General features: G+C 38.3%; 3 protein-coding genes and 2 pseudogenes across 4 annotated transcripts; 3 read left to right on the forward strand and 2 right to left on the reverse strand.

Moving 5' to 3' along the window:
• Window positions 1–80: 80 nt before the first annotated feature.
• On the forward strand, window positions 81–2330 carry LOC147276615 (mediator of RNA polymerase II transcription subunit-like protein). Its single transcript, XM_086255154.1, has 4 exons — window positions 81–220; window positions 567–762; window positions 1792–1904; window positions 1990–2330. Exons 2-4 carry the CDS (start codon window positions 585–587, stop codon window positions 2122–2124), a joined length of 426 nt encoding a protein of 141 aa, XP_086111280.1. The 5' UTR covers window positions 81–220; window positions 567–584; the 3' UTR covers window positions 2125–2330.
• A 334-nt stretch (window positions 2331–2664) lies between these two features.
• LOC147276616 (myosin-2 heavy chain-like protein) lies at window positions 2665–6366 on the reverse strand. The gene is made up of 5 exons (XM_086254799.1): window positions 6151–6366; window positions 5158–5316; window positions 4885–5057; window positions 2892–4785; window positions 2665–2774 (listed from the first exon to the last, which is right to left on the reverse strand). Exons 1-5 carry the CDS (start codon window positions 6286–6288, stop codon window positions 2715–2717), a joined length of 2424 nt encoding a protein of 807 aa, XP_086110925.1. The 5' UTR covers window positions 6289–6366; the 3' UTR covers window positions 2665–2714.
• A 1016-nt stretch (window positions 6367–7382) lies between these two features.
• On the reverse strand, window positions 7383–10857 carry LOC147276617 (putative prolyl 4-hydroxylase 9; annotated as a pseudogene). Its single transcript, XR_015123819.1, has 7 exons — window positions 10536–10857; window positions 10285–10442; window positions 9772–9874; window positions 9380–9475; window positions 8204–8269; window positions 7996–8115; window positions 7383–7713 (listed from the first exon to the last, which is right to left on the reverse strand). The product of XR_015123819.1 is annotated as a putative prolyl 4-hydroxylase 9 (transcript).
• Window positions 10858–12347: 1490 nt separating this feature from the next.
• On the forward strand, window positions 12348–13233 carry LOC147276618 (glutamate racemase). The gene is made up of 2 exons (XM_086255411.1): window positions 12348–12469; window positions 12897–13233. Exons 1-2 carry the CDS (start codon window positions 12426–12428, stop codon window positions 13231–13233), a joined length of 381 nt encoding a protein of 126 aa, XP_086111537.1. The 5' UTR covers window positions 12348–12425.
• A 2210-nt stretch (window positions 13234–15443) lies between these two features.
• LOC147276619 (uncharacterized) lies at window positions 15444–19148 on the forward strand (annotated as a pseudogene).
• The last annotated feature ends 5475 nt before the right edge of the window (window positions 19149–24623 follow it).

Consider the following 24623-nt stretch of genomic DNA (forward strand, 5'->3'; position numbering starts at 1 on the left):
ATAATAAAACGTTTTTCTTTTTTTGTTGAATAAAGTGGAGGAGGGAAATTCTAAGGTAAAAACAATGGAGAGGAGGGAAACAATTTCATAAAAGGGAGGAGAAAAGAGAGACAGAACCAGAACGAGAAAGAACGGGAAAGGCTGAACTTTCTACACTAAATGAGATTGCTTCGTCATACCAAGTTCTGATTGAAGCTCTCAATCTCATTCAAGGTTATAGGTAACGCGAAATTTGCTATAATTTGTCTGAAATTGAGTGAATACGCATCTGGGTTTCATCTAAGTTTTTTTCTTTTTTGGTACCGTGAAGCTTTTCTCTTTTATGGATTCAATTCAATCCTCGTTAGTTGTATGATTAATTGATACGGAAAAGCTACTAAATTTTAGTTATTATTTGATTTCTTCGAGCTTTTGAATCTTAGCTTGAAAATTTCATGCTTGTTTGGTTATACCCAGATGCTTAAATACATTTTTTTCCACCAAATCATCTTCCTTTTTTTGCAAATTGCTTTCTTTTCAGCCCATTTGCTTTTCAATTCTTACTTTTTTTTTTTGGTATTTTGCAGATATTGATTTATTTTCACATGGCTGAGAGACAAGTGGTAGATCAGCAGCATCAAGTTGATGCACAGATGCAATCCCCAGTGGCTCCAAGGGAAGACATGGTTGCATGTGTGATGGCACTGGAAGCTGCTTTGCTGCCATGCTTGCCTGCCAGAGAGCTTCAAGCAATTGACCGTTCTCCCCACCCTTCTCATCAAAGTTAGTACCAATACCTCTACATGCCATTCTGTTTATGTCTGTTTGTATTTATGCGAGTTCTCTTTGATTCACAAGCATGATTAGCCACAGTTGTAATGATAATTTTTTGGGTATGTTTCACATTCGTCTTATGTTGTAATGATAAACTTTAATAGAGTGAACTTTGTAACATAGCTACATAATGAGTCAGAAATTGGGATCACAATGGAGGATGTCTTGTGTATCTTGCTAAAGTGGGAGAATAAGGAATATGTTAAACTGGTAAAACACACTCAGTTTTGGAGTTTCTTGCTTTAGCTGCGGCAAAGGAACATTCAAGTTATATTGCAACAGAGGATTTGGGAGATTTGAAAAGCAAGATAGTCATTTGTTTATATTTGAATGTGGCTGGAGAATAATTTTGCTGGGGATCAGGGTAGTAATGCAGACATAAGTATTCAAAACGGTTATGTCCTAGTTCTTATAAAAAAAAAAAAAAAAAAAAAAAAAAAAAAAACTGGTTATGTCCTAGTAGTCATCACCTCTTCCAGCCAAGCAGTATGTCAAGCATTACTGCATATTGACCTGTTGTGCATATCTTATACTGGAAATGGTGATATTTACATTCGATTAGACTTTGGAAATACCAGTACTTGAGATCCCTCTCTGATGAAATTGTCTGTTCCTTTAATCTGATCTTTTTAGTTTTAATAACTGATTGGGATTATTTTGGAAAACTTGGTTATGATTTTGGGCAAATCTTGTGTACCCAACTGAATGCTATCATTTTCTAATGGCTACAAAGAGCCATGGATCTTTCATTTTACCTTTGTAACCAGGTTTCCTTGTCCTGATGTTTGAGGTTGAGGTTGCTGGTAATATCTTGTTTATCAATGGTTTTATTGAACTGTATAACTGTCCGTTGCTAAAGTAGTGAACGAAGTTGAAAAGTTTTCTCTGATCTTGAAGTACACACTGAACAATAGTGCACAAGGGTATGCCTTTATTTTTGTACTTCCTCTAATGGTGTTTACTTTGTCACTGCTCCAGTTGATGTGGAGAGGCATGCCAGAGATTTTATGGAAGCTGCCAAAAAGCTTCAACTGTTTTTTATTGGTCTGCAACGTGAGGATCAGCCCACAAAGGCTGAACAACTTAAAAAGGTTTATCTAAAGACCGTGTTGTTCAGCTTGTCCTTAGATTATTGGTTATTGTTTACTTAATGATGATCCATTTTCATTTTTCCAGGAGATTGCTGGGATGGAAGAGGAGTTGAGGATAAAGACTGAGATTATCACGAAGCATGAAAGATTAATCCAAGGGTGGACAAAGGAGCTGAAAGACCAATTGGACAAGCACAACACTGAACTTGAGAGGGTGTAGTTACTTGAGCAATAAAATTGTAGTATCTAAGGTGTCATTCCATTTTGTGGTAGATCATTTGGGTGGAAGATCAAGACCTTTCATGCTTGTTTTAGCAGTAAACAGATTTTATGTCAAAACTAGAACCATACATGGTTGATTAGTCACTTGGGTCCATACCGATGTCAGCTGTGGTACGTCAAAACTATAGAGACTAAAATGGTAATTTGCCCTCAAAATCTTTGACCAAACCTTTTAAGGACAGCCTATATAAAGGCGGCAACATAGTATTAATTCCTATTATATGCCCTTTAAGCCTAACTCGTATAATCCCGATTAGAATTATAAAATTTCACATGGAGTATTTCAAGCAGAAGTGAAACATATGTCAATTTCACAAAATCCTAATTACATTTATTAAGTGGATAAAGAGATCATTGTCAAAAAAAAACTCAAAATGATCAATCTGATATTGATACAAATTTACCCAAATTTGTCCTACATATCAACTTCATTATCAATAAAAAAAAAAACTATAGGGGGGTCGGTAGAGACCCCATAGCCCCCACCATGCCTTCGCCACTGCATATCATCCTTCTAGTCTCATGCTTTTAATCTGAGAAAATCATAGCTTGCCTCTTTTCCTCCTGTTCAGCTTTAATCCAAGCGGCCTATACAAAATGGAAATACCAACAAACCCATAATAAGAACCAACAAACAATCAAATTTCAGTACTTAAGCAAAGCAATGCAAGCAATTCATTAAGCACAAAAAATAAGACCGTTCACCTTATCTCGTTCAAGTTTTGAGACATGTGGCTTCATGGAGTTTCCTAAGCCCAAACCTCCCCACAGCTCTTGTAGTTCTCTCTCCCTGGCTTCTTTACGAGTTACAGAGAATCTAATCTGCTCTTCTGGTCCCTCAGCAGCAGCCACCTTCTCTCTCTCAAGTCTTGATTTGTGTTTAACCAAAATTTGATCCAAACCACATGCTTCATCCACATATGAATGCAGCTTTGCATTACTTCGCTTCACTTCAATTGCTTGTTCCTCTACACCGAACTTCATCTTCTCTTTCTCCAGTCTGGAAACATGCTTTACTAAAACCTTGTCCAAGCCCTCACATTGAGTAACACTGTTTCCTCCCTTTTGCTTTTCGAGTTTACGATTTCCATAATTGTTTCCGATTTCCAAGGCTTGCATTTTCTCCTTTTCCAATCTGTGCACTGGTTTGAGCAAGATCTTGTCTAAACTATCTTCAGTCTCTTTAATTTCAGCCTTCATTTTACCTTCATTTTGCTCCATCCTGGAATTTTCTTCAGCACCCTTATTTAAGTCGATATTTTCTTTCCCCTCTGACTCTTCCTTAGGACAGGAACTAGCATTTTCCTTTGGTTGTGCAACTGAAGCAGATGAATCAACTTTCTTTTTCAGATAAGAAAACTTAACTCCTTCATGCGTATCATTTTTCCTACTGTTCTTCGCTTCTTGTACCTCCTTCTCAAGTCTTGAGACACGTTTCACTAAGAACTTATCTAGGCTGGGAAGTTCTGGTACATTTTCTTCTCTGTGACTCTTCGAAGATGTTTTTGCAAAGTTCTTCTTGGCCTCTTCAACTTCCCTTTCAAGTTTTGAAGAATGTTTAATTAGTATACTTTCCAAATCAGGAATGGCCTCAGACGATATTTTGTTTCTCTGTGAATACTTTTGAAGCATTTCAAACTGTCCTGAATTTTTCTTTGCCTCTCCAATCTCTTTCTCAAACTTTGAACCATGCTTTAATAGGATGCTTCCCAAGTCTGGAATGTTCTCGGAGGTAGTTTCATTCTTATCTGATTTAGCCTTCTCATAAACAGCTGTATCAGAATTTTCTGCAGTTCCTTCCCTAGACTTATTCCTTCTATTCTTCGCTTCTTGCACTTCTCTTTCAAGCTTAGTCATGTGCTTAACTAAAAACTTGTCTAGACTTGGGAGTTCTGATTTTATTTGCTTCCTTCTCATCTGCCCATCTCTGACGTAATCAAGCTTCCCCGCTCCTACAGAAGACAGCTTGCTATTTTCAACTTCTGCTAAGGCAGCATTTAAACCACAAGTAGCAACTATAGTTGCAAGAGAAGAGAGTTCATCTTCTTGCAAACACTGAAGCCTCTCAAGAATCATGGCCACTATCGTTTCCTTATTAAGCTTTCCAAAAGACTGCCTTCTGCTTTTCCTCTGTCTTCCCTCTAAACTGGGCATCTTATGATCCAAATCTTGGGAAATGATAATATCTTTCTGGGATACTGCTGCTTCAAGTTCTGATCCAGATTCTGATTCACACTCTGCAGAAAACTCAGATAATTCCTGATTATTTTCACCTGTATCAGGGTTCTCACTAATTTTTCGAAGCAGTTCTTTGAATTCATCTTTACTAAAAGAAGGGCAGTTTCCAAGCTTAACTAACGCAATCTTTACAGCTGCAGCTACTTCTTTATCAACCTCGAATGCAGTCTCAAAAGATGCTGTGACCGTGTGAGTAGTAGACCCTCCTCCATTAACAGTGGATGTTTCTACTTTACAAGGCTTCTGAGGGCAATTTGGTATGTCATACATGATAACTCCCATGGCTGTTGCCACTTCAAAAGCTTCGGCTGCAGCTTTATCTGCTTTCAACAGCTGGGCTTCTGCTTCTTTGCTTTGGATCCTGAAATAAAGAGAAAAAAAAATAATTGTAGTTGAGAAATTAACCATTAAAAATATTCATGTCCATAGTATACAACACCAAGATGCATTCGATATTTACCTGGCTGCCCAAAGTATACGACACCAAGATGCTTCCACCAGTGCAGCTTTTCGTGCCTCCATTGCCTTTTGTGCAGCTTCTTTTGCTGCCATCTTTTCCCTTAGCACTTTTGAGTAATGCGGATTAGAATCACCTAGAGTTTCATCAAGAGTTAAATTCATGCCATCTACTTCCTGAAAAAAAACCAATGCATCAGTATTTTGGTTAACATGGAAATTAAAGCAGACATTAGGAGAATTAAATGCGTGTGCTTGTTAGAGAGAGAAGGAAAACCTGCAGCATTTTGATTTTCCTATTCAAGTAGGAGTCCACTTTTTTCCGTGGGAACCAGTTGATAGGAGAAGTCCTACGATGAGCAGGCTTCTTAATTTGTGATGTGAATTTGTTAAGAGAACTCAATACTGACTGGCTAGTCTCTTTTGAATTTTTATTCTGCAGTATTCAGAAAAAAGAAAAATAAAGACAGGATGTAAAATGAACCAAGATGGCAACCAGAGAACTTGACAAAATTTGTCATTTGGCATATAAATATCACAACATTTCATGCAAATGGAGAACACAAAAATCAACCAGTAAGGCCCAAACTTCAAATGTCAAATTAAATAAATAAATCGATTCATCAACACAAAAATTTATAAATGGGTTCTATCTGCAGTAAGATCTTCATAATAGATAATACCACCACACTATCGAGCCTGAATGATAAACCACTTCATTTTATGTCTTTAGCCAAACGAACTCAAAAGTAGTAAATTAAATCAACTTCTATCAACACAAATGTAGAGCTAAAACAGAACACTGAATAGTGGAATTAAGCAATACAACCACAAACAGACAAATTTTATTTGTTTTAAAAGAAAATATAATTTCTGGGATTTTAACTCACTGATAATCAGACAATAACCAAAAATCATACTGGTCTGGGATTAGATTTGATTTCACTGAAATCCAAATAAACGACGTACACTAAAAGTTCAATTTCTAGGGCTATTGTAATTTCAATTGGCTTAAATCCCCACAATTAAGAACAATAAAAGTTTTAGGGTTCTAAATCAGCAACACACCACAAATCGACAATAACAAATCAAATCCATACAATAAACCTTACTTTTTAGAAGTCCTGGGGTTTCAAATCCACTCAAATCCGAACAAATTCAAACAAATCCAAACACGAAAACAGAAAATTTGAGAATCCGTTCAAGAAAATTGAGCAAAGATAAGAAACTAAGGAAAAACGCGAGTCTTGAATCTGAATGAGAGATTCACCTTTCCGATCTTTGAGCTCGCTGTAACAGGCTCGCAAGCTTCGTTGTTTTTGTTCTGAGAATCAAGATTGGGCTCGGTGGTAGTGCCTTGCTTGTCTGACACAGAAATGCAACCCAAGTCCAAGCAACCGAGGTCCATGGCCAGCCTCTAAGAAGCACAGGGATCGAGAATTGTAGAAGAAGAAAATGGTGGGAATTCAGATTCAAAATGGTGGGAAATCTGAGATTTGAGTGAATTGGAGAGAAGAATGTGAAAATTTTGGTTTGGATGCAAAGACTAAAGAGAGGGTTTATTGTGTTTAAATGGAAAGTAGCCGTTACAGGCGTGTCTTTTGGACCCTAACGGTCATTTAAAATGAGTTGCTTAATATGTATGCGTGTCACACTGTCACCTTTGATATTTTTTTTTCCCCTTATTTGGTCATATATCTAATTCTCATTAAATTGGATAAAGAAATTTTCAAGTAAGGATGTCTTATTTTAAGAAAAGTATTAACATGCTCATTGTACCTACAATTCAATAATCGAAACCGTTTATATTATAAACATATTACCATTACAAAAAATAGTCAGATCAAAAATTATTTAGCCAATTTATTATAACAAACCCGCATCTCTTTCTTATCTAAAACTTGATAGGTATCTAAGTAACTCCCCTAATGATGAAAAGTTTGATTCTTTTTCTTATTTTCCATAGTTATATAGATCACCATTTCATTTTGGTGATGTTTTCGCTTGGCTAATGTATTACTGTAATTATAACTCCTGTTTCAGTTTTTTCTCCTTTTTTGGCCTCTCAATTTTCCAACTATAACAAATCAGTCTCTGCGTTAATACAATGAGCAATTTCATCATGATCATGAGTTCATGTGCAGTGAGACCAATCAGAAAATACTAAACACAAATGTTCATCATGGAGCAGATGAAGAACCGGATCCGGAGGATTAAGTCATCATATTCACGTAATGAGACTATCCAGTACTCACTAGCAAAAAACCATTTTTGTTCAAATTTTATTTTAAAAATAAATTCAATTTCAATTCATGATGCATATTGAAATTGAAGCTAATATGACAGGAATATAAAAGGTTTTTTCCCTCATAATTTCGTAAGAAAAACAAGAAGACATACCCTAACCATTTTAATTTGTAAGCTCGATGGTTGTGAATAATGAGGATAATGTATACCAAGTGATGTGGTAGATGATATGAGAATATCTTGTAAAAATAAATGGAAGTTCAAAGTGAGTTCACATAAGAACAAATGAAACATTGCCACATTAGTGAGGATTCAAATTTTGGGATTAGAGTTGGTCTAGCTGTAAAACTATACATCCAAGAGAAAATACAGTGCTGCCTACTGCAAGAACATGGATGTCATTGACTACATTACAGTCGTAAAACCAGGTGATCCATTTTGTTACGCTGTTCCGGAATCACCCGTTTCTGATAGAAAACTGTTACGAATGAAATAACTCTTAATACTCTTCATCTTGATTTCTAACCCATTTTGTTGCCACCCATTTCTCCCCTTTGATCACTGGGCAGCTTCCATGAAGAGATGTCTGCATGTAGTGTATTATATTCAAAGTCAAGATGAGCAAAGCCAAAAAGATAAGCACCACCATAGCCTCTTCGTTTAATCATCAGTCAAAAGTGAGAAAGGACAAGAATTGAAATTGCCATTCCAATTTTCAAGCCCTAATTAGCTGTTGAATTGTTTATATCTAATAATATGTATGCAAAAGGAAATGGAAATAAGTTGCCCAACTTCACATCCTTCACAAGAACAGGAAGAGCAATTTATATGAATTAGACGTGATTTATGATAAAATAAAGTAAATTACCTGATCAATTGTGCCATTTGGAAACACTGAATAAAATAAAAGTCCATCTCCTTGTTTGGGCTTAACTTTGAGACCAATGCATTTCTTGTAATCATAGTTCTTGTCCATCTTTAAGCCATTCTGATAATAAAAGTGAAGGTGAGTGCTGGCAAATGTATTGCTTATTGAAAGTATATAAGATTATAAAATATGAAGTTTCCTATCCTACCTCAAAAGGGAACATGGTTTCACCACCCTCTTCTACATCAGATAGATACAACAAGAAGGAAGCAAACTGCATAATGGAGTAAAATGTTGTGAAGGTTAAGTATCAATGGTTTGATAAAGAAGCAACATCAATAAAACATTTACAGAGTTGAAATCATGAACTCAAAAAAACAATATGCAATTTCTGTGTAACCTATAATTATAAGTTAGTTTCACATATAAATTAGGCTGAATGTAAAGGATACGTGAAAAGAATCTATAATTGGTTCAAGTAGGTATAAAGGGTAAAGAATTAGACAATGTAGGCAAGGCTCATATAGAGATGCATTTTCAGCATCACATCATCATAGAAGGCTTGATGACAGAAATGGCGATTAGAATAATGGGATTATGCTACTAATTTTTTTTAATTTATTTTTCTTCTAAAGAGCTGAAGAAAACATGACAATAAAGAACGCAGCCATCCCTCTTAGTTACTGAAATAATTTACAGCCAGATGATGATAACAAGTTCTGAAAAATTGGAAGATCAATAATATTTCGGGATATCAGCAAAGGTGTCCTCAACCCAGTATTTCATAAGTAACAAATGTACTCAAATGATAAAACTAGCAAAGGCACTATTGGAATTACCATTTGGCATCTATCATAATAAGTTTTTGCAGCCCCAATATATGTTTTTTTGCTCAAGTGAATAAACATAAAATGAGCAATGTGGTGCTTAATTCTCAGTGCTTTTAATTTAAACTATATATAATTTATAGAAGATGAAAACAAGAAGAGAAATAAAAAGCAGAAGATGACTAGCACAGCTGCTTTCTTCAAAGTAAAATGGTCATCCCTGGCCAAAAAAAAAAAAGTAAAATGGTCATCCATTCTGCAAATAAGATATCCTATTTTGGACGTGACATAATGTTCAAGTAAATCCATAAATATTGCTTATCAGGCATTACATAATAGAGGTTACTGACCATTACACAACTTATAAGAAATACCTTAGTTCGTTATTATTTATTTATTTTGGCTGGTGGACAGTGATGATTATTAGGTGCACAATAGCCAAATTGTATTACCCCAAAAATATCAGGGATCTTCTAATTGGCAGGAGGGAATTCCCAAAATAAAAAACAGCAGCAAATGACAGCATAGATAATAAAATCAGATAGTTAAGTATGTACTCTTTGGCTTGTCTGTTGGCCATATTCATCTGGGTTGAACGCATCATAATGAGAATCATACTTCTGGCCAATCTCATACCGCAAAACGTTGAATGCCTGCAATATGATGATATCCCCGCATTACTCAGATTAATTTAGAATTTTACCTGTAATGAAAGGTTAACATTTTAAAAACTTTTGTAGAAGTAGAAACATCATAAGATACACAATTTCCTATTTATGAAAAGAAAAGACACAGCTATGTATGATGTATCAGCAAAACTAATAAACAGCATTCAGACCTATATGAACAATGAAAACCATCTGCTTAACCGCTTTTGAATTCAACAACTCCACCCTCACACTTATGCCTACCCCAGAAGGCCCGAAGAATATATAACGATAAAACATACCTCTCCGTGGCTCCTTGGTAACATTGTAGCCCTGGCAATCTTTTGCTCAATCAAATCCAGGACTCCAGTTTTGTCTTCTGATGCACTGACAAATGTGCCTGAACTATAATCAAAGTGTAGACTAAGAGTTAATGTCACGAGCAGAAAAACATTCTCCGTAAAAGTACCTTCAAAGTTCAAACTGGCACAATAATATATCGATCATCACAAAAAAAATCCAACCAATGATGATTAACTGTGAATTCTCTTCCAAAACTTCCCTGCCAAAGATTTCTCATTTTTCGTAAATGGGTTTTCAACTTTTCATAAAACATATTAAAACTAGCCATTTCACAAATTTTACAAAGATGCAAACCAGAAAACACAGAAATGAAAACGTATCCGGAACTACATTCCCATTTCCAATTCCACATTGATTTACTTGCAAACTAAACAGGTCTAGAACTAGTAATAGTTATTCTCAATCTCAACCATCTGTTTTCCACTCATCAGCTAAAAATGGGAAAAGGGTACCTTGTTCTAGTCCCCTTGGTGCTCTCAGCAGTCTCTCCCTCCCGCAAAGCCAAACTCGACGGCGTCAGCTTAGACTTGGCCGTTTGAATTATGCTTTCGCACTGCTCTGCAGTTGCGAATCTCGGAAAAAAAAGAGCCCGAGGTTTCCAGCTCAGAACCTGCAAGCAACTCAACAGTTTTCACGAACCCAATTGATCGAATTGACAAAAACAAATCGCAGTTAATCTGATTACTGATTCGATTAGGCAAACCTGGAATGGAATCGATTGAATGTAACTGTCTCCGCTCTCGCCTTGAGGCATTGGACCGTGATCCTCCTCCTCCTCCTCCGATAGCACTCTCGAGGCCGAGCGCGGACCGGAGAGAAAGAGAGGGACGGAGACCTGAGAGAAGAGGGTGGAGAAGAACAAGCCAGCGATGAAGAAGAGAGAACAGAGGAGGAAGACGGTGAGCAACCCCAACTTTGGTTTGGGGGTCTTTCCTTTCAATTTCATCGGAAATTTTTGGAGCTTCTTCTCTGTGTTTCTTTGCTTTGCTTTTTCAGTTCAACGAAGAGCTACGACTACGAGCATGGGTCTTCAGTCCTTAATTATTGGATTCTTATCATGAAAATTTAATTATGCTACCTAATTGGATGATCAAACTAAAGACAATTTTCTTTTTCTTTTTTTTTTAATCAGAAAAACTAGTGACAAATTTCAGCAACTATATGTGCTGACCATTAGATTTGAGTTTTTTTTTTGCTGGACCGAAAGATTTGAGTTTGTAAGTATTGAAATTAATAACTCATAATTAGTTGTATTAAATAAGTTGGAACAACATGTACCCTATATTTAAATTACGAGATAGATTCAAATTTAAGACTGACTGAACTCGTTAATATTTAATAATTAAAAATGTGATTGTATAATATAAAGTGGCTGTAGAATTTTTTACATATGTTGTCACCAACCATATTATTTTTTGACTAAATTTTGTGACCATGGTAGTATTTTTGAAGATAAAAATGAGAAATTTAAAAAATTAGTCCATATGTGAGATATTAAAGATATATAACCCTTTTCCAATATTTTTATAAATAATAATTTTTAATTTTCGAGCTTCGAGTAGTGTTCCAACCCTGTTCAACTCGAATACTGCTGAAGAGCGATTTGAGCATTGCTCTCAAAAACATGCGGTTGACTAAAAGTCTTCAATGCAAACACAAAGTTCTCATAATCTTAAAAAAAAAAAAAAAAAAAAAAAAAAATCTTTTTCCATCATTCGGGTCCAATGAGCAACGAGCCTTGCACATGGGGTGTTTGGGATCTTCACAAGCTTGGGACATGGTCATGAATTTGGAGCTTTGGGCCATCGAGTCCAAATCTCATATAGATTAAGCCCACACCTTTGGGCATCCCGAGAGGGGCCTAACTCTTTATTAACTTTACAAAGGTAAGGGTTATGCACCAAAGAGGAACTGCCACGTATAGTACTTGAGCACCTACCAGTTGTCCCTTAGAGAATATTTTTTTGGTCAGCCCTTTGGAGAATAAGATCAACGGTTTCCATGCAAAAGATCGGAACATATTATATATGTAGTAATATATTCCAATTGTTACTTGAAATGAAGAGCACCAAATTAATAAACACAATGCATGCATGCATTTCTTTAACCATATTTAGAGAGTATCCACACAATGATGGTTTAGAGCCACACATATTGTTCGAACCAACTTGAATTAATTCCCAAAAGTGTAAAGAAATGAAAGCTCTATGAGTTTCACTTTTGCTAGCTTTAATTATTTGAATGACTAATATTATTGCATTGTTGCATGCGTCAATATATAAAAATTAACCTTCACTAGATCAATATTCTCATTAATGGAACATATTCCTCCATTGTTAAATGTATTATATATACATGCCATACAGCCTTTTGAGGCTTTCCAAAGTTTCAAACCATTAATTGCTTTTTGATCATGAGCCTTGCATGAAAAATATATATATATATATATATATACAATTGTTTGCCATATATATCGAACTTTGTACGTGATAGTATAGCTAGCTACTCATTCATATATACATATCCAACTTTGCGATAGTACGTACTCTACTGATTCTGCTCTGTATATTATTGGTATCAATCATTGAAGGCCATGACAAGAAGTGGGATTGCAAAATCAAACATATTTCTGCTCAGGTACAGTATCTTTCATTAGTAGTTGCCAAATTCGTACATTTTTACAATTACATACACATATATAGTATCTAATTCAAAAATTAATTAATAATAATAAGTAGGCATAAAATTTTCGATGTGAATCGATTTTATATTTATTCTTGAAAGTATAAATTAACCAGCTAGCTAGGGAAGTGAAATTAATGGCTGTGGAGTATAAACCCTAGCATAGAAGACATTAATTATGGTATACCATGATGTATACATCATATATGGTTTTTTTTCAAAATAACTACCTGTGTGTTCAAAACACTTCTAAGTGGATTTTAGAAAGTGGATTAAGGGTTAATGGCGATGCCAATTCATGCTCCTTTGTATATACACATGTTGCATGCAAAAATATTCATTCCCAGTAAATATTGACGAGGGGTATTAATGGCGATATCAGTTCATACAGGGAAGTTAAGCGAGTGGATCAACGCCGACATTTGAGCAAGGTGAGGGGAAGCGAAGATTGGGCGAGAGAAAAATCAAGGAGGAACAAGGAGAGTGATGATGAGGTGAAAAGGGGGAGTAGTAGTTCATCATGGAGGAGTAGCTGGGTTCCGGATCCACGCACAGGGATATATTTTCCAAAAGGGCATGAGCGGGTAATGGATGATGTGCCCAAAGGAGCTGCTTCTCTTAACAACCAGACTTTCTGGCTCAGGAACGTGGATGGAGTACTTGAGAAACCCGACCCGGATACTCCTCCTGATCATTACTATCATCAAATGCACATATGACAGACTGAAAGCACTCCATGGTCATCATCAATATGTTTAAAATTAAACATATATATATATATATATATATGGCTCGCAAATAGGAAGATGATCTATTAGATAAAGGGTTGTGATGAAATACATGGGCTGGAAAGCTCTTATGATCGATTGTGTATATTGTGGCCACAGTAGCTAGCTATTGTGTAAGAACAGTAATATATACATCTAGCTAGGACTGTTGTGCAATAATTAAGCTTTGTCACCTTTGTAATATATAAAACGTATCCAACCAAACAAATTAAGTAGTAGCTAGGACTGTTGTGCGCAAGAAAGTATGGTTGAATTGTCAAAGTCGACTATGTATGTGCTAGCTTCCTCCAAGTACAGGCCCCATATGCAAACATTGTGAAAGCTAGAGCTATAGATCGAGTAATTATTTAATATCACTAAAGTAGATACTAATCATCTTGTATACTAATTTGAGGTGTGACTCACTTATATTAAGCTTTATAAGAATGGATTTGACCTTTATTAGAAATAGTATACAAGATAATTAATTGAAGAAAAACTTCATTGCAATATATAAGGATAAAAATTCATGATGTAGTGCGCAAAATTATTATGTATAATTGATATATCGCCGTGTTGTGTAACTAATTTACATATCAATATATTAGTGATCGATCATACAAAATAATATCTCATGTAACACCAACAAGATAGAACAAAGAGATAAGTAGGCCTCAATCTCCCCTCCTTTTTTTTTTTTTTTGGTTAGAATATATGGGGGCCAAAGGCCCTATGCTATCTTTCCTCTCACTACCACAATTTTGGCCAAAGGCCTCCAATGAAGGCAACTAAAGTTGGGGGCGTGCCAATTGCTAAGGACGGTGTTCACCAATAATTAACATTAGTGGCCACATTAATATGTCAGAAAGCAACAGTGAATTCATATCCAACCTTTGCTTCTGATTAGTTGATAACACAGTGGCAGCCCATTACTTTAAGGTAATAAAAGGGGGTCCATTCATTTAGGGACTAAAAAAATGAGTTAATAAGGGCGTTCAATGTTTTGTCCTGTTGCTCCTACTTGCTAAACCAAGATACTGGGGTTCCCTTGTGGCAGCATCTCTTTCTTCCCACCCCCAACCCAAACGGGATCCAGCATCGGTGGGTGTCGATGGTCACGCCTGAAAGTGCCGATCGGCTCAAATCCCCAAATTAAGGGGTTGCTCCTCCTCCAGTCACCATCGGAAAGTGGGTTCCCTTGGGGTTGGTTATCGCCCAATAACTGGGGTTCCATCCTACCACTGATGGGGCATCGATGGGTGGGGGGAATTCATGGGTTTTTTTTGCTTCTATGGCTACAGTAATTCATGTTAGTGGCACCTGGACCTGGGTTTTTCAGAAATTGTGGTTCCTCTTTGTGCTTCGGCTGTGCGTGAATGAGCTTGCACCTGCTACCCAAACCAGAGGGGTCGGCTTTGTTCCGTATAATTTAGTTCTGCGTTGGTCCGACTGTGGAAGTTCTGAAGCTTCCAACAATCGGGTAAGCGATATTTGCAAAATATGATAATCAGTAATGATACAATTTCCAAGTCTTGCTCTGCTACCAACAAGCTTATTCTTTGTCATTATATTAAGACTTTAAATGGCATAACTGTCTCTTGTGTTAAGCTTGCAGTAGGTTTGAATGTATTAGTTGTGTTGAGGATAATGATGTAAAATGTGCAAATTGCTGGAGGTTTATGTAGGAACGGACCTCAATTAGGAGGTCCGGGCCTCAGGGTTTTGTGTGCGTCATGGAGGTCATGTCCTGAAGGTGGAAGTCCGTTCCTCTGATTCATGTCTTTGCTGAATCAGAGGCGTGTCTGTTTTTTCAGTGATTGTGGTTATTAGTTCTTCTAGTTAGTCTATACACTATAGGTGCTCTTACCCCATTTTGTTGTTTTGTTAGAGATTTAGTTAGTTGGTTTCAATATTCAGTTAGCAGTCAATATATAGCTTATCATTCAAGGTTCGTGTACTCATTCCAACTGACAACAATATATTTGCACTTCATTTTCAGGAACACTACAGGCCAAGTGGTGATTTGGTGTACAATGATGTAACTCATAATGGGGCAGATTAGAGGTGGATAGACTGATTTTTATACTCCAGGCGTGCTAGAGTGTATCAACCAGGGATTGTACGTGCTTCATAACTCATCGAGTTCTTCATTCAGGTTTATCATGATTAATAAGGGTTGGGTCAAGCTTCACCGCTTGAGCAATGATTATCAGACTCACCTCACGGATTTCCTAGATACTTGTTTCCTAAACCATTCAGTTGACAACAAAGTTAAATGTCCTTGTCGATTATGCTACAATCAATATTGGAGATCCAGACCTGAAATTCAGGAACACCTTACAATTGAGGGGATGGATCCCCGGTACATGGATTTGCCATGGATCAATCATGGCGAGGCGATCTCGAACCCAACTTTGGCAGAACTCCCCAATGACATTGGTGTGATGGACCACAACACAAATGCATCTGACATGCACTGTCTACTTGGTGATCTGTTCCCTTCAACAATCCCCCGCGAAGCGGGAGAAGACAGTGGAACAACACCTCTAAATCCCGCTGGTTGCACTCCTCAAGCCGAACAGTTCTATAAGTTTGTGGAGGATGCTGATGCCCCTTTATATCCAGGTTGTGATCGCATTAAAAAGCTAGAGTTCATCGTTGCTCTTTATCATATCAAATGTTTGCACGGTTGGACCGACGAGTCTGTTTCTGACCTTCTTACTTTGCTCAAGAGATCCTTCCCAATAGAAGAAACGCTCCCTCCCTCATTTTATCATACCCGAAAATTGATCAGTAAGCTTGGATTGACTTACGAAAAGATTGATGCATGTCGACATGATTGTATGCTTTTTTGGAAGGATCATAGTAATGATGTCACATGCAGTGTATGTGGGGCAGACCGGTACACCAGTCAGGATAGTGGAAGTGGTCATAATGTTGCTGTTAAGGTTTTGAGGTACTTTCCACTTGCTCCTCGACTTCAACGGTTGTATATGTCTAGGCACACTGCTGAGCATATGACTTGGCATGCTTCTAAGCGTGTGAAAGATGGTGTCATGAGGCATCCGGCTGACTCTCCAGCTTGGACTGAGTTGGACAATCGAAACCCCCACTTTGCCATGGAACCAAGAAATGTCAGAATCGGTCTAGCAAGCGATAGTTTTAATCCCTTTGGACACATGAGCAGCCAACACAGCACGTGGCCTGTGGTTATTACAGTCTACAATTTGCCCCTGGATGTGCATGAAGCAGCCCTATTTGTTCCTATCTCTGCTCATTCCTGGACCTAAGGCACCAGGAAATGACATTGACATTTACTTGGAACCCTTAGTTGATGAGTTACGCCTCTTGTGGTCCGAGGGTGTACGTACTTATGATATTGCAAGTGACCAATCATTCACCATGCGGGTAGCTTTGCTATGGACAATCAATGACTTTCCAGCATATGCTAATTTGTCCGGATGGAGCACGAAAGGAAAATTTTCTTGTCCACAATGCGCCCATGATACCGAATCCCAATACTTGCGTCGGGGTCACAAGCATTGCTATTTAGGTCACCGGAGATTTCTTCCAATTAACCACCGGTTCCGGAGGGAGAAGAGTGCTTTCAATGGTTATGTGAAGAGAAGGACAACCCCTATGCCCTTAAGTGGGTCTGCTTGTTTGCAACAGCTGAGCACCCTAAGATTCAAATTTGGCAAACGTCGGTCCAAGCCACTTGTGAGGGTGCGCACCAGTACAGGTGACTTGATAGAGTACACTGGTCCGTGGAAGAAACAATATGTTTTCTTCTCTTTACCGTACTGGGAGTTCAATCTTCTTCGTCATAACTTGGACGTCATGCATATCGAGAAGAATGTGTGCGACAATCTGGTTGGTACGCTTCTAGGACTCGAAGGTAAAAACAAAGATGGCATGAATGCAAGGGCTGATTTGGAATTGCTAAATTAGAAACCTACCCTTCACCCCATAAGACGTGGGAGTAAAACATACTTACCTCCTGCGGCTTTCACCCTTAGCAACATAGAGAAGGTCATGATATGCCAGGTGTTAAAAAGTGTGAAAATTCCTGATGGCTATTCATCAAACCTTTCGAGGTGTATCAATGTACAGGAGAAAAAAATCCATGGTTTGAAGAGTCACGATTGTCACGTGCTTCTACAACATTTATTTCCGTTAGCTATACGGAGGGTTCTTCCTAAACCTATCACTTCCGTTTCCTTGAGCTATGCAACTTTTTCAAGAATATTTGCAACAAAACGTCCACCTCGCAAGCATTCCTCGACTTGAACCCACGTATTGCTTTAACTCTGTGCCAAATGGAGCGTATCTTTCCTCCGGCATTTTTCGATGTTATGGTCCACCTGACAGTACATCTTGCCACTGAAGCGTCCATTGGGGGCCCTGTACAATATAGATGGATGTATCCAATTGAGAAGTTTGTCCCAAACTTTAATTTTACGATGTTCAAAGTGATTAAATCATTTTGAGTGTTAGATATTCGTTTTATATTTCATTTGATTGATTTGGTTTCTGAGTGAATAAATGATGTTCTTGTTTATCATTAGGTACCTACATACACTCAAGTCTTATGTGAGAAATAAGAGTCGGCCAGAAGGTAGCATAGCAGAAGGATACCTTGCGGAGGAGTGTCTTTCCTTCTGCTCAATGTATTTGCAAGGAGTTGACACCCGTCGCAACCGTTTGGGCCGAAATAGCTACGACGGTGAGAATGTACCTCGGCCAGGTTATGCCATTTTCCAAGGGCAAGGCAATGCGAAAGGTGCAGGAACACAATTTTATTTAGATAGTGCCTTGAGGGAACACGCGCATCGCTTGGTCCTTTTCAATTGCCCAGAAGCTCAAGAATTTATCAGGTACCTTTGTAAAGGGTTTTCATACATAAAACCACTTTTACTTGATCAAGCGCCCCTACATCTTATCTTATTTGTCAATGTTATTTGCAGTCAACATCGGGAGGCAGTGCGTGCTGCCCGGAATAGGCAAACAACTCTTTTGGAAGCCGACACCCTAGCAGATAATACACTAACCAGGGCCTTTAAGGACCATGTAAGTATGGCTAATCATGTATGCTCTTTGGATTTCTGTTTTACTTTTTATTCTTAATGATGGTTATAGGTCCAATACTCTATTCTTATTTGGTGTTATGCCATTTTCCACAAGTGTGTTGTAACTAGTACATCGCTTGGTTTCACCGTTATTTCATATAGGTGGAGCAGCAAGTCCAGTTAGGAGTTCAAGTGGACCCTGACTTATTAGCGCTGTCATATGGTCCAAGTAATTGGGCCACCCGGTTCAAGAGTTTCGTCACAAACGGATTCCGTTTCAGGATCAAAGAAATCGACCTTAATAAGAAGAACCAAAAAAGTGGGGTTTTTGTTGTAGCTGACACTAATAGTTATGCCAGTAGACGGGACCGGAACCCCCGGATCGGTCCCGTTGGATACTACGGTGTGTTAACAGATATTATAGAGTTACAATATGAGGACCGAAGAACTGTTGTGCTATTCGACTGTGAGTGGGCTGACACGGCAAGTGGTGTAAAAAAGGATGAGTTCGGATTTAATATGGTTTCTTTTGAAAGGTTGCTCCGGTCTGATGACACTTTAGTCATCTCATCACATGCTATGCAAGTTTTTTACGTTGACGACCCTTTAGAGATTGGGTGGAAAGTTGCAGTTAATACACAGCCTCGCGATCTATACGACATGTCAACAGTGAGTGCAGGGGATGTTTGTGGTGCACAAGTGTTAGATAGACTTGGGGCAGACGAAAACCTATTGGATCGTGGACGTGATATTGATGGAACGACAATAGATTGTCCCCTAACGCCACCCCACCATTGAATATTAAGGTTAGATTTTGCCAGGTCCCTGAAAACTAAAGATTCTTTTGATTTTCAACTTTGTGTTGTGGCCTTACTTTGAAAACTTCATTGTATATATGCATGCTTATGTGAATATGTTGGGGCATGTACTGATGTATTTTGCAGTGATCAACTTTGTGATATAAGCATGTGTAATTCCCTATTAGATCACTAAACAAGTGTGGGGTGGAGTGAATAGGCTTTGAAAAAAAAAAATACCAATTTCAAATTTGCCAAGATAATTGAGTAAGCAGCGAAAACATTAACACAATTGAATCAACTAAAGTAAATAAATCAAACAATCAATCACATAAATAACACTATAATTGTTGACACAAACAATCCCAACACTGGGTAAAAACAGCGGGACCATATTCGAGTAGTGAATCCACTATGATTATCTGAAAAACATACAACCAATAGCGCGATCCAATTCCTCTCTAGACTCTTGCCTTGAACGAAGCAACTGACCTCACATCCAATCTGAGTTATTAATGTATGAACCGAAGGTGATAACTTAAATCATTTAAAACAACTCTTGGACCAGTGAGATCACTTTTTAAGTCATATTAAAAATGTGTCAAAAAGAGGAATCGTTACACATGGTCCGCTCCCTGACAATAGGATCCGCACCTGAAGCCAAAATTTTGAAATTACCTTACTGGAAGTCCGGTTCTCACATGGAGTTTCGGAACTGACCCCCGGAATTCTTTTAGGAACCTTACTGGAGGTTTCGTACTCAAGAAAAAGTTCCGGACTTCGAACTATCAGTTTCAAAGCCAATTTGATGGAAGTCCGGTTCTCAATTTAGAGATTCGGACCACATTCATAAAACATCCTAGACCACCTTACTGTGTATCCGGTCATAATTTTTTACGTCCGGACCTCAAGCATTGATTCATAACAACAACCTCACTGTTGATCCAGTCCGCAAATTGATGTCCCGACCTCTATGCACAGTTTTAACACACACCAAAATTTTACAAAATATACTATTCACTATAACCTCGATTGCATAAGGTATTGTGGGTCAATTTACCTTCCTTAAAATACATGCTCAATGCATTGCGATATAACTTCAGATGTTGTGTGCATTTTGATTCGAGCTTCAATCGCTTTAGTTGTGTCACAAACTACTAGGACTGATTTCCAAACATCCTAACTAGTTACAATCACATGAGCGTTTTGTGTAGGGAATTCGCCAATAACGAAGTTGCACTCACAATCTCCCCCTTTGGCATGTCCTAGACAAAACTTCTATACATGAAGATACACGATAAAAGACACAACAAGGGACATAAACCTGTAATAAGTCTTGTACCTGCAAACAATACATATCACAACCAAACACAACCATAATCTTATCAAGTTTTAATAAATATATGGAAAGCAAGATAGAACAGATTCAGTTTGAATTCAGAACTTAATTACATCAAGGTACGACAACCATTGAATTACTACAAAAAGGTCCTAGCCTATAACTGCAAACACTTCAGCTCCCCCATGTTGTCTAGGAAATGCCAAAAGGCCTAATACAAGAGGCACTAAGAAGAACTATCAGGTAAGCGATCTTTTAGTTCGCTTAGAGTCGCGTGGATGGCGTGCAAATCCCCGGTATACCGCTGCTCAAATGCATCCATGCGGTTATCATAAGCAGCAAGACTTGCCGACAATGAATCCAGGCGAGAGTCAACTGAGGAGAAACCAAGGTCAAGACGCTCCATGATGGAGACCAAGTCAGGTGTAGCAGGACCTCCAGAAGAAGACGGATCGGATGGAGCAGTAGGACCAGCAGGAATCTCAGGAGGAACTTGAGGCACAACAGACCGGGAGCTAGCATCACTTATGCGCAGAACCCTCTTGTCAATCGGACTATCCGGGTCCCATAGGGGATCACCATCCAGCACAGGAATCTTCGAACGTTCAGCAAGACGAGTGATGAGACATGGAAACGAAAGTTGAGCATGCACATTTTTTACCGTGCGTCCACATTCCACAAGATGATTGTAAATGATGTGCTCCAAAGGAACTGGAACATCAGAGGAACTCAAGGCAATCATCAACCTACATGCTTCATCAGAGATGCGGGATTTTTGACTCGTGGGAAAAACATTGTATCGAACAAACATAAACAGCGTGCGAAAAGTTTTGTGCAAGAACCAGAGATGACGCGGTGAGATGCAGGGGGAACAAACGAAGGTGCATTATAAAGAGTGGTGATAATTTGTTCCCGTGACAAGGAGGAAGTGAACTTGTGATATTTTTTGTAATCAGATTTTCCAGGTGTGGGCAGCTGACAGACATGGTGAATATCATCACGAGTGATCTTGCAATTGTGCTCTCGAAGAAACACATGGGAATTTGTAGATGGTTTGAAATCCGCAGGGAAATTGGCATAAAATTCACCAACAATATTGGTATTGAATTGAGGGAATGCCTGGACAAAGGATAGCAGACCACGTGCGGACAGTATATTCACAAAATCACTATCCATGTCACCAATAACAAAGGCACGCTCAGAGATAAATCCTCTATTTTCTATCACGTCCCAACGTGCTTCACAGTCCGGATTCCGAAATCGTTTCAACTCAGGAACGGAATCCGTAGGAGGAGTAGGCTCCTCCCGGGGTTCGGAAGAACTCGCCGGAGCTTTCCGTTTCTTAGGGGTGGGTTGCACAGAGGATGCTTTCTTAGGGGCCATGACTCTAGACATCAACAATTAATGACAATAAACCATAACAACATGCAAACCACAAGGACCGGAACCACAAAAACAGCACAGACCAAACCCAACACAGTCACATTGAAATTATCCACAACCCCAAACAAGAGAACAAACATATAAGCCAAAGATACAAAAAATTGAATTTTGGAGAATGTGAGGACACATACCCGAGCAAGAGCATCACCCATTTCGAAAATGATGAGCAACCAAGATAAAGTATGAAGAAACAACAACAAAGAGGAGCAGCAAGTTAGTAATGATAACAGAAATTGAAGGAAATGTGTTGGAATAGCCGAATATTTAAAGAAAATACCTTTTCAAGCCCTAACTTGGAAAATCAGTGAAAAACACCAATTTGAACGCTCAAACAGCAATGGGTAATCTTCGTAGGCGGCAGAAAATGGTAAATCAGGAAGAATTTCTGAAGCTTTTCGGAGTTGAAAAGAGATTTATAGGAGGGATTTGGAAGAGGAAGAGAGAAGATGAGAAGAGGCAGAAGGACCTCATGTGCGCAGGGGAAGGGGAAGAATGAGAAAAAAAAATTACAAGAAGAATAAAGGAGAGGCACGGTACCCGGGGAAAAAAAACATTTAAAAAACAGGGGGGATTTTTACAAATGGGGTTTAATTAATTGAAGGACCGGTTCTCTCAATATGTGTCCGGTTCGCAGTCCAGACCCGAGAGGGCAGAGGTAGCCTGGGGTCCGTCCTAAAAATTGGGAACCAGTCTTGGGTGTTGGAAATTTTTTAAATAAAAATTTTTTTCAGCAATCAAACAGAATCTTATCCCAAGACCACGCCATTATTTGAGATCCACTCCAGTATAAAATGTAAAGCAATCAGTTTACTTGGTCCTCCAGTGCCGTAATGCTCTATATGAACTGCCACTTAGCCCACCCTACTTAATTAGATTGCTCCACCATACCCACAATGCCCAGGAGAATTAGGAAACCTGTCAACCTTAATGCTTATAGGAAATTGTTCTGTGAGGAGCCTCCACAATGGGATGTCCCTGCAGACGATGCTTGCTCTCAAACTGACTCATCACCCACAAATGAACTTGATCCAGATTTTGTCAACACCATAGTGAACACTTGGGTGCCAATGAACCAATATGTGCTTAGAGTCCCTCGAAACTCTAAAGGTGAGTTAATTTATAACCCACCAGCACTTGTAACTGAAGGCCAACCCAATGATATGGAGTGGGCACCCCAAGTTCACATGCCTGCACCAGCAACTGAAACTGTGATGATCCCCCCAGACATTGAAGATGGAGAGACCAAGCGTATCATCAACAAATACTTCCCAAGTAATGAGCAGGATCTCATTAGCACTGGTCATTGCTCCCCCATGATTCCGATGCTATTTACCCCAGATAATAAAGTAATTGGGGGGATGCATGGGGATCATGAAGATGTTAGGGCCACCAATTTGAACGCTTCCAGTAATTCCAAACAGAATGATGGGCAGCGCAGCTTTGAGAACATGTATGTGCCAGACACGTTTGATGAATCATGGGTAACTCCGAGCATTTTCCAAGGACAACAACCATGAATGTAAGTTTTACTGAATTAGTGTACCAAGATGTTGCAGAAAATGTAGGTATTTCCTCTTTCAGTAAGGGTTATTAGACATCATGGGTAGGACTTAGTTTTAAGCAAGATATGTAACTGCTTTATGTAGGGTGTCCCCAAGGTGAAACTTATGTGGTTGCAGTATGTTTAAATGTGTTTGGAGTTTTGGTGGCTGATGGACTCCCTCTGCATGGATTTTTTTTTTTAAAGATTTTTTCTTCTATATGATGTAGCTTTCTTTTTTGGTTATGTTTGAATTTTCAGCAATGTTTGCTTCCCTTGTTTTGTTGCTGCCTTTATGGCTTTTTTGAATGGAATCCTTTGGTTAAGGACAAAAAAAAAAAACATTTGTAATGCATTCATGTTCTGATGTTGGTAGTATAATGACCAGGAACCCTCATGTATGCAAGTATTTTAATTGGTTCTCTGTGCAGTAGTGGATGATTTGGTCGAATCAATTTCAATATTTGTAATGAACAGCACTGATTAAACCCATGCTTTTGATGCTTCAATTTATATGGCAGTATATTATCAAGTCATGATCCAGGTTTTTGTATATGTTCTCATCGCTGTGGGATTTTCGTACATAAGATTGCACATTAATTTAAAACTGAGGAGTGCGACATATACTACGTATTCCAGAAAGTATCTCAAATAGTCTGCCCCCCCCAGGCCAAGTTTCTGTTAAATACATGTATAACGAAAAGCATTTGAATACATGTTCAAGTGTATGTCAATTTTCAATGTGAATTACATTGGATTACACTAGCATACAGGGGATCAATGCAAATTGGGAATGCAAGGCAGATCAATACAGCAGCAGTTATGTTAGAAGTCATATGCAAGTCCTCAGACTTTTTGCAGTTTAATTTTGCTTATTGGAGATGCTCGCAAAGGAATTTTTATATATGTCGTGTGAGGTTTAGCACTGCCACAATAGTTATGTCTGTAACTCATAACCATGAATAAAGTGTAAATTGTTGGGGTGTGTTTATTCCATCGGCATATAGTGGTGAATTTTGGAAACACTATGGATCATTATGAATGTATTGGGACAGTAAACTTGCAAACAATATTGATAATTGAGGGGGGCAGTAAAGTTGGATATGATATCAATCTTACAGACATTCATATTGAAAGCATTGAATATTAAGTCA

The sequence above is a fragment of the Dryas octopetala genome, chromosome 8, assembly GCF_963921425.1.
Source record: "Dryas octopetala chromosome 8, drDryOcto1.1, whole genome shotgun sequence".
Lineage (NCBI taxonomy): Eukaryota > Viridiplantae > Streptophyta > Magnoliopsida > Rosales > Rosaceae > Dryas > Dryas octopetala.

Excerpts from the sequence above, each read along its gene's own strand:
- LOC147276616 (XM_086254799.1), bottom strand. The coding sequence starts at position 6,288 with ATGGACCTCGGTTGCTTGGACTTGGGTTGCATTTCTGTGTCAGACAAG. Across the intron at positions 5,058-5,157 it reads GGAAAATCAAAATGCTGCAG|GAAGTAGATGGCATGAATTT; the intron begins GTTTTCCTTCTC and ends GTTTTTTTTCAG. Across the intron at positions 4,786-4,884 it reads CGTATACTTTGGGCAGCCAG|GATCCAAAGCAAAGAAGCAG; the intron begins GTAAATATCGAA and ends TCTTTATTTCAG.
- LOC147276615 (XM_086255154.1), top strand. The coding sequence starts at position 585 with ATGGCTGAGAGACAAGTGGTAGATCAGCAGCATCAAGTTGATGCACAG. Across the intron at positions 763-1,791 it reads TCCCCACCCTTCTCATCAAA|TTGATGTGGAGAGGCATGCC; the intron begins GTTAGTACCAAT and ends TCACTGCTCCAG. Across the intron at positions 1,905-1,989 it reads AGGCTGAACAACTTAAAAAG|GAGATTGCTGGGATGGAAGA; the intron begins GTTTATCTAAAG and ends TCATTTTTCCAG.
- LOC147276618 (XM_086255411.1), top strand. The coding sequence starts at position 12,426 with ATGACAAGAAGTGGGATTGCAAAATCAAACATATTTCTGCTCAG. Across the intron at positions 12,470-12,896 it reads TCAAACATATTTCTGCTCAG|TTCATACAGGGAAGTTAAGC; the intron begins GTACAGTATCTT and ends TGGCGATATCAG.